At 33.6% G+C, this 9,763-nt stretch overlaps 1 protein-coding gene across 1 annotated transcript; it reads left to right on the top strand.

Moving 5' to 3' along the window:
* The first annotated feature begins 6,380 nt into the window (after positions 1-6,380).
* Positions 6,381-8,433, top strand: LOC145128841 (Tetratricopeptide repeat (TPR)-like superfamily protein). The gene has a single exon (XM_079063635.1). It carries the CDS (start codon positions 6,832-6,834, stop codon positions 8,293-8,295), a length of 1,464 nt encoding a protein of 487 aa, XP_078919761.1. The 5' UTR covers positions 6,381-6,831; the 3' UTR covers positions 8,296-8,433.
* The last annotated feature ends 1,330 nt before the right edge of the window (positions 8,434-9,763 follow it).

The following is a 9,763-nucleotide window of genomic DNA, read 5'->3' as shown; positions in this document are numbered from 1 at the left end:
ATGACATATCCATGTAATTTGATTTTATTATTTATAATTATTGCTTATTAATTTTAAAATCACTTGTTGTTATTAATAAGTGAAAGAAACTTTTTAAAAAACACTTATTGTTATAATTAAAATGTTAAACATATACTAAAATATAAAGTGATAAGATAGACAATTTGCATTTTAAAAAAGGCTTACATGGATAATATAGATAATATGACATATCCATGATTTTTAATTAATTATTGTTTTGAAGCAACATGAACATACAAACATGTATACAATAGTTAATTAAATATTATATATATCATCTTCCATAACATATGATCGATAACATGAATCTAATCTAATTTACATTAAAATTTCAACCACGACATACAATGATATTCTTAAAAGAATACTAAATCAAGAAAATACAAAAAAGAATTAGTATATAAAAACTTACAAATTAAAAACTTCAACGTAATAACATGGCTCGAAAAAAAATTCAAAGCCCTCAAACCAACACAAAAAACTTTAAATTTGTTTTCTTTGTGAATTTTGTATGTGATTTGTATTTGTGTGTCTACTCAAAAAGATTGACCTTTTTATATTAGAGTATCCATTAATTGTTTATTAAATATATTATATAAGTTATAAAACCTTTGATTTGTTAATCATTATTAAGAGACTTTTGAGTGGTATTCATTAAAATAGGAGGTTTCAAATGCATGAGGTGTTTGCAAATTTTTATGGGGGTTTCAAATGCATGAGGTTCAAAGAAAAATGCTAGCTTTATAAGTATGTATGATTCCTTTTTATTGTAAAGTTATTTTATTAGGCATTTGTGTTTACATGTTTTAATTTATAAAACATTCTTCTTTGATTTTTAATTTTTTTCTATACTACTAATTATTTGTATTTTGTATATTTAATATATTAGATATTTATTCAAAAAATAATAATATAAATTTATATATCTATTATAATGGAGTCAAATTTACTTCCACAATCAACAATAATGTTTTAATAATTATAACCTATTTTATTATCTCTTCTAATATAAAACTAAACACTAACCAGGATTACCCTACCTGTTCATGTGCAAATTTAAAGTCGTCCAAGTTCAAAGCCCGAATATCAGAACTCTCGCTTAGAGCTGGGGCCGGTTTGCCTTCTGCTATAGCTGCAGCATGCTCCTGAATCATTCATCCAATTCATATCATATCAATCCATCCACAAAAACTAAAAGTTTAAAAAATACCTAAAATACTGTCTGTAACTTGTATTTACTTACATTTTTCTCCTTTTCTATGATTTCTCTAATCGGACAATGCCCCGCAGTTACACATAGATTCTGTAATGCAATGCAATATAAAATAGACAAAATTTCACAATTGGTCCCTGTGGTTTACAGAATATCGCACTTTGAGGACTTCCTAGCAAAAAGTCACGCGAATGGTCCTTAAGGTTTCATTTCATTGCGCGATTGGTCCTTGACCCTAACCTCGTCACTTTTGTACCGTTAGTGAAGGGGTAAATTTGTCTTTTCATCTTGTTATGCATCAGAGTATATAATGTAAGCCCCACCTTTGTATCGTTCTACTTCTCGTTCCTTACCTCTGTTCTTCCCTCCCCACTCACATTCTATTCCAAAATAGAAGAAGATGGTGATATGCCACTGTGGAAGGCCGACGATTTTGGTGACATCGTGGACTGATTTGAACCCAGGTCGTCGATTCTGGTCATGCTCAAGGTTAGAAGGAACATGCAGCTTTTTTGGATGGTTTGACCCTCCCATGTGCCCTAGGTCAAATGTTGTGATTCTAGGGTTGTTGCGTGGAAGAAACAATCTCGAAGCAAGATTGATGATGGTGAAATGGTTACTTTGTCTGAGTTGGTTGTTTTTCTTGGTGTGTTACTTTTTCAAGTAAAAAATCTAGAAGCTTTTGGGGGGAAATCTGTGATTTGGAATCTGTGTTTTGTTCCCATTTTTGTTTTAGCTTTTGAAGGATTTTCCCTGTGATTGTATGTAATGTTGGGACAAGAAAATGTAATGGATATTATATGTAATGTAAGTTTGATGTTTAGTTTTAATGTGATGGATATTATATTAGTAAGGAAGCAAATTGTCAATTTGATTGCATGTAAGTGTAATGTTGATTATTAATGTGCAGTAACATAACCAAAAAATTAATTACCAAAGTGACATTACCATTAACCACAATGCATGTAAGTGCAATATCATGTTACAAACATACAATACCCAAAATACCTATCAAAAGTAATTGTTTTGACTGACATACCATAACCAAACTTAGTAAACATGTTCTAACTTTACTTAGACATAATAGCAAAAGATTACTTAAAACTACAAACTAAGCTACAACATGTTTCCCCTTCTTCTATCCACTCCCCTTTCCAGCTTCACTAGGACCTCCCTGCCCTTTGCATGTCTTGGCATTGTGACCTTTGTTGTGGCATTTGCTGCAAGTGACTGTCAAGTATTTCCTACTTAACTTGGTACTTTGAGTTGGCTCATCAACTACCCTCTTCCTTTTTTCTTTGGCCTGCCAACCTATAAACAAATTTATATGGTTACATATCAACAAGTTTATTAAATAGTTTCAAGTTAAATTATACAAAACATGTATAACAACAAACATGTTTGTGATGTTTGGGTGGGAGAAGGGTTGTTGGACAATCAGATCTAGTCCACATGCTCCTTCCATTTATTGGGTCAATTGTGTGTTGGTACATAGCATTCCATGTACTAAGCCAGTAACATTTGCTCACCCAAGCCTCAGGATCTCCACATTCTGACCCATTCTGCATCTTATCATACATTGCAGCAATAACATGCTGGCATGGAATACCTATAATGTCCCATTTCCTGCAAGTGCAACTCCTCTCTTTCAAGTTCACAACATACTGCACCATCCATAGACCAATTACTTGATATTTATCAGCTCCACTAAATAGAACCCTCATCTTATTTGCCTCTGTCTTATTGTTTTCTAAGATTGTTGTTGCAGTTGTACTTAGAGAACCTTTGCATTTGTCTAACACCTTATAAACATTTACTATTCTCTTTGTGAGGTATTCTCTAATATATTCCAAACAAGTGATTATAGGCTTGTCCCTTGCCTCATCTAACTTGGAGTTAAATACCTCACACAAGTTATTTGTCAAACTATCAGTCAATGCCCTTCCTATATATAAAACCAAACAATTAATTTATGAAATCAGTTATGAAATATGTTAGTGAAAAGAGTATGATACTTACCAGAGAAATGGGATCTTGCCCAGTGTTTTGCAGGAATTTTACTTAACCACTCATGTGCTTCTGGGTTAAGCTTTTTCAGTTTCTCCATAGCCCTATTAAATTTTGGTATGTTGTATACTGTTCCACAACACCATACTGCTTCCCACAATTCATCTCCTTTGTGTTTCAATTTCATGTTGTCATACACATGTCTTAAACAGAACCTTTGCTCAGCTGATGGAAATAGCTTCTCTATTGCAGCCAAGATTCCCTGTGAGTACAATTAAAATAAGTTAGTAAATGAAATTAAAAAAAAGTAAAAGTTATTGAAGTTAGAGGGTACCTTTTGCCGATCTGAAATGAAAATGAAGTTAGATGAAGAATTCAAATCTAAGTCATCACCCAAGTGTTCCAAAAACCATGTCCAAGAGTTAATATTTTCAGTCTCTACAATGGCATATGCAACTGGGTAAATGCCATTGTTCGAATCAAGCCCAACTGCAGTGAGAATCTGTCCAGGAAAGGGACCCTTCAAAAACGTACCATCAAATCCAAGAAAATCCCTCAAACCTATTTTAAATCCCTCCTTCAATGGACCTAAGCATGTATATATATATATATATATATATATATATATACGTTTGAAGATCCTTGTTTCAGAACACAAATTGGGTTCAGTTTCGACATCTATCTTCACAGTTGTTCCTGGATTCTTTGACTTCAATTCCATGGCATATTCTCTCAAAATACCATATTGCTTTTCATAATCACCATAAACATATTGTTTTGCCATAGCTTTGGCCCGGAATACTTTCATCTCTGATATTGAAAGTGAATACCTCTGTACTAAGTCCTCCTGTAAAGCACGTGTAGGGATCTTGGGGTTACTTTCAACTTGATGCAATATGTTTTTAGCTAGAAACTTAGATGAACAAGCCCTCACTGTCCTTGTTTGCATACAAGAATGACAATCTTCGTATGTTTTGACTGTCAAAACTTTTTTTTCATCTGCCCTAGATATAAAAAGAACCCATGGACAAGTTGTTTTCTTGGAAAGTACTAAATTGCCCCTACCTTTATTACTGTCACCAGTCAATTCAGGGACAAGACCCCTACACTTTACCCTAACTCTTGTCTTATCATTATTTACGTAAGAGTAAATTACACGAATGGTCCCTATGGTTTAGGGTAATTTGCACGTTTGGTCCCTAACTTATTTTTTTAACTCGGAAGGTCCATACTGTTTGTTTTTGTTTCACGTTTGGTCCCTGTCTTATCTAAAAAGACTATTTTGCCCTTGATTTTTTAATTTATTTAAATAAACACACCCCAACCCCACCCTCTCACCTTACATTACCTATCCCACCATGTTTTCCTATTTAAATAATAGTCTTTTTAGGTACGACAGGGACCAAACGCGTAACAAAAACAAACAGTAGGGACCTTCCGAGTTAAAAAAATAAGTTAGGGACCAAACGTGCAAATTATCCCAAACCATAGGGACCATTCGTGTAATTTACTCTTTATATAATGTAGATCCCTCCTTTCTTTTACAGAGTAGTTGGCAATAACTTCTCTGATCTTTTCCTTTTCCTAGAACGTCTGACCAATCTTAAAAGCTTTAGTATGAACCTCACCAGATGAACAAGCAACTGGTTTTAGAATGGACTTTAACAATTTATTTCTAGGCTCTTGTTCACTAGCAAATGACTCAAACACATCATTATCTAAGACTTCTAAAGGTTCATCTTCAATGTCTTCATGTTCCTCTGTATCATTGTTTGTCGGATCAGGCTGCCCCAAGTCAATGTCTTTATCAAGTACACTACAGAAGTTGATCATGTTCACCTCCACATCATCTATCAAAGGTTCCTCATCAAACACTGTTTTTTTGCATCATGTTGACTATTAAATTCACTTTCATCTACATTATCCTCACAATAATATTCATCATCTACAACTGGTTCATTATTCATAACTGGCTCATCATATTCATCATCTATGATTGGCTCATCAGTCATAACTGGCACATCATTCATGACTGGCTCATCATCCATAACTGGCTCATTATCCTTTATCACTTGTGAAGGTCCATCAAATGTTCCATATGGCACAATGGACTGGGAGTAGTCTAATTTTTTCCTAGAAGATCCAACAACTTTCCCCTTCTTTTGGTTCCTATCTAGTTCAGGGGAGACATAGTAACCAACTCCTCAATAATAACTTTGGTGGGGGACAAAAAATAACTGTTAACCCTTGTATGCCCATGCTCTATGTAGATACTTAAAAGGTTATTTTTTTTCCATATAATTTGACAATACATGCGCATCCCCATCATTTCCTAGAGGTAACAGACCAAAGTCCAACTCTACTTCTAGAATAAGAAAATGATAATACAAAGTTTTCCCTTTTACGTACCCTATTTCTCGAACCATTGTATCCAACTCATGCACAGAGAAAACATCAATATCTACGAAGTCAACATAGTCTATTGTTCCATTTACGTACCTTCTCCCAGGGCTTTTCGTGAATATCCCACCATGATGGATTTTCAGAGTGAAGTAGTTGCTTATTCCCTTTGAAATAAAGAATAACAAAAAAAAATTCAACTATTTGGGCGTAATATCAAATCGACAAAATCAAAGATCACTTTAGTAAGTCACTTATGGTATATCCTTTCCAAATCATAGTTTGATGCTTTTGTGTGTTTGGAACGGACTGACCATAACGTTAACACCATTATCGTTTTCAATCGGAAGATGTTCCTCGCCTTGTGTTCTGTTGGAGAAGACAAAGATGAATGCGAAAGGGTAATGGGTAGCTGGGGAAGATGATCTTTGTACTTAATTGCAGAGATCATGCGTATATTATGTGCATAATGAAGGATTATTAGAGCGACTGCGAGATGAAAAGACAAATTTACCCCTTCACTAACGGTACAAAAGTGACGGGGTTAGGGTCAATGACCAATCGCGCAATGAAATGAAACCTTAAGGACCATTCGCGTGACTCTTTGCTAGGAAGTCCTCAAAGTGCGATATTCTGTAAACCACAGGGACCAATTGTGAAATTTTGTCAATAAAATAAAATATCATCACAAATAAGCACCTTCGACATTATTAATTTTCAATTAAAAAAAAAACAACAAACCTTTAGGTCACTTCCAGAGTATCCCTCGGTCATGCTAGCCACTACATCCAAATCTATATCAGGAGATAAATCCTCTTTTGCCAGTATTACCTTTAATATCTTTGCTCTATTCGCCGCGTCTGGTAAATTCACCATCAATCTAAAACCCATACACAAAAGACACCTTCGCGATTGAGGTTTCAGAATCTTTGTTCATTAATGCTCAATCTTCTGGACTGAATCTATCAGAGTAAGACGCCCATAAACTCAACATATTGCTATCCGAACATGGTTGGTTAACTTATACAAAACCAAAAATGATACATCAATCTTTTATTCATACCTTTCGTCATTAGTAGAAACGTTGTTATATTGCCTGATTCCATCAAGGACACCTTGCGTTTTGAAGCAAATTACAAGCTTGTAAATCAAAAATCAAACTCCACAACAAGAACACACGTTACACTTTCATGTATATTGCATACAAAGTGTTTGATGAAATGCTTCCTAGTATATTGCATACAAGGTGTTTGATGAAATGCTTCCAATATACCACCAATGCACCCAAAAACATCAATATTATCATTTCCAAAGTTCAATCTGGAGCAACTTATGATGAAATTTTCCAGTCTCTCATGCATGATCAAGCATGTAGTACCATACCCATCTCTGACACCCTTCTTTCTCACCTTCTACACCGATTCAAAGACGATTGGAAGTCAGCGTTGGGAGTATTCAAATGGGCAGAATCCATTAAAGGTCACACACCATTACCAAAATCATACGAGATACTCCTTGACATATTAGGAAAAACAAAACAGATAGAAAAGATGATGTCACTAGTCAACCAAATACATCATCATCATCATCATGTTACACTTGGTAGTATCACCAAGGTTATGAGAAGGCTTTGTGGGGTAGGAAAATGGCAAGAAGCTGTAAAGATTTTTGATGACTTACACACATTTGGGTTAGAAAAGAACAGTGAATCCATGAATCTTTTACTTGACACTTTGTGCAAAGAGAATAAAGTTGAACAAGCTCGCAAGATTTTCTTGATGTTAAAATCATGCATCCCACCTACTCCTCATACTTTTAACATATTCATACATGGTTGGTGTAAAGTTAAAAGGGTTGATGAAGCACATTGGACAATTCAAGAAATGAAAGGGTACGGATTTAGTCCCTCTGTTATCACGTACTCAACAATCATCAAGTCATATTGTCAAGATTCTGAATTCGGTAAAGTCTATGAGTTACTCAACGAGATGAAAGTACAAAATTGCCCTCCTAATGTCGTAACATTTACTATAATCATGTGTTACTTGACAAAATTTGGGGAATTTGAGGAAGCATTGGGAATCCCTGAAAAAATGAAATCTTTTGGATGTGAACCCGATACGCTTTTTTACAATTCCTTGATTCATACATTAGCAAAATCCGGGAAAATTCAAGAGGCGATTTATGTGTTTGAAGTTGAAATGGTAAGATTTAAGGTTTCTAGAACTACATCAACTTTTAATACGATGATTGCAATGTTTTGTCATCATGGGAAAGATGAAGAAGCGATGAATGTGTTGAAGAATATGGAGAATTTGGGAAATTGTAAACCGGATATTCAGTCGTTTAATCCTTTATTGAAGATGTGGTTAAGAACAAGAAAAGTGGATTTATGGTTGAGTGATTTGTTGGATGAAATGGTTAATAAGTATAATCTTAGTCTTGATTTGTGTACGTATAGTCTTTTGATTCATGGGTTATGTAGAGTTAATGAATGTGAGTGGGCGTATGGATTATTTAAGGAGATGATAGGTAAAGATATTACACCGAGGTATTATACATGTGCTTTACTTTTGGAGGAAATTAAAGAGATGAAGAATTATGATGCTGCTGGTTTTATTGAAGGATATATGAAGCGTATGAAATCATCTTGAGCACCAAATCTTGATCAACATGTTGCACTTTTGTTGTTTTTGTTAAGATTTGAAATGGGATGAGTTTAAACTTGATACAGAAGACAAGCATTTGCAAATTGTTTAAGGAATTTATTCACCATTTTCATTTGACAATAATTTTGTTAACAACCCATCTTTAATGTTTTATCATATGGAAATCTCATAAGTATATGACATTATTTGCAATTATGTATCAAGCAATAAAGTAAATTCATAAGCTTTCATAATTTTTGCTAAGAACAATTTAAAACCTTTTACATTTCATAAAGAGATAAATGATATTTCAAAAAGATGTTTTTTACATGTGTCCCATGTTAAAAAATATGACCATGTACTAAGAAGTTAGGTTGTCTAACTTCTAATCTTGTCATTGTCCAATTATTTCCTTCAAACCTAGTGAGTTGTCCCATTATAATGGTTTAATCATCAGTAATGTATTCAACACATGTAGATAAACTTCCATATTATGTCAACGCAAGTATTCTATCATTTATTTCATCCTAATATATTCTTTATGATATTACATGGCTTTTTCCCAATATACAATACTTGTCATTTTTTAATTTCAACCTAAGAGATATACCCTTGTCTAGAGGTATGGTTAACCAAATGACTTCTAACCCAGTGGTATCTGATGTTGTCCTCCTTCTTTGAGGTTGATGGTTTAAGTCTTACTGTGGACATATGTGGAATAATTTAGGAGTAGTTTATAGTACATTTGTCGTTTCAAAAAAAAAGTGGTATGGTTAAATTCACATTCAACTAACCAATTTTGGTCCCTTTAATCAACATAAATACACATACAAATAGAAAGGAGTCAAACAAACTATTTTCTGCATTGTATGAGAGATCCTACTCTTCTGTCATATGTGTGCTTGATGAATGATTCTTTCCAAGAGTAACTAACATATATTTACATATTTACATGACATGAGAAACAAATTTAAAAAAATAAAAAGGGATGTTGAACACATATGACTATTTCTGAATATCTGTAATCTGGTCATCTCAGTTGCTTATGTGAGTCTTTAGATATTCAATGTTTTCTTAATGATCTTCTCCTATATTACGTCCTAGCAAAAGCAGTTCATTCTCAAGCTTCTGCAAAGATAAATAAGCAACATAAGTATAAAAAAAAAAAAAAATTCACCATAACATCTTAACCGGATTACCATTTTACCCCCATTAGTACATATGGCAACTTACCTATTCTATATTATATATGCTCTGTTGGTGTGGTTATCTCAATCATCGACAATTTCATAAATGATAAAGCATAAGATCATCCCTAAACCTAATAAACCAAATAAATCAACAATTACACAAATGATAAACCATAAAACCAATAATCCTCCCTAATAAATAAAGAACTTTTTGTCACATGTCCTCTTTTCTTTCATTTGGACACATGACTTATAATTCTCCCTAATAAACAAAGAACTTTTTG

This window comes from Lactuca virosa, chromosome 8 (genome assembly GCF_052849685.1).
Source record: "Lactuca virosa cultivar CGN04683 chromosome 8, Lactuca_virosa_CGN04683_v6, whole genome shotgun sequence".
Lineage (NCBI taxonomy): Eukaryota > Viridiplantae > Streptophyta > Magnoliopsida > Asterales > Asteraceae > Lactuca > Lactuca virosa.
Note: the sequence above shows the minus strand (reverse complement) of the source record. Positions and strands in the feature narration are given on the sequence as shown.

Coding starts and splice junctions, on each gene's coding strand:
- LOC145128841 (XM_079063635.1), top strand. CDS start 6,832: ATGTATATTGCATACAAAGTGTTTGATGAAATGCTTCCTAGTATATTG.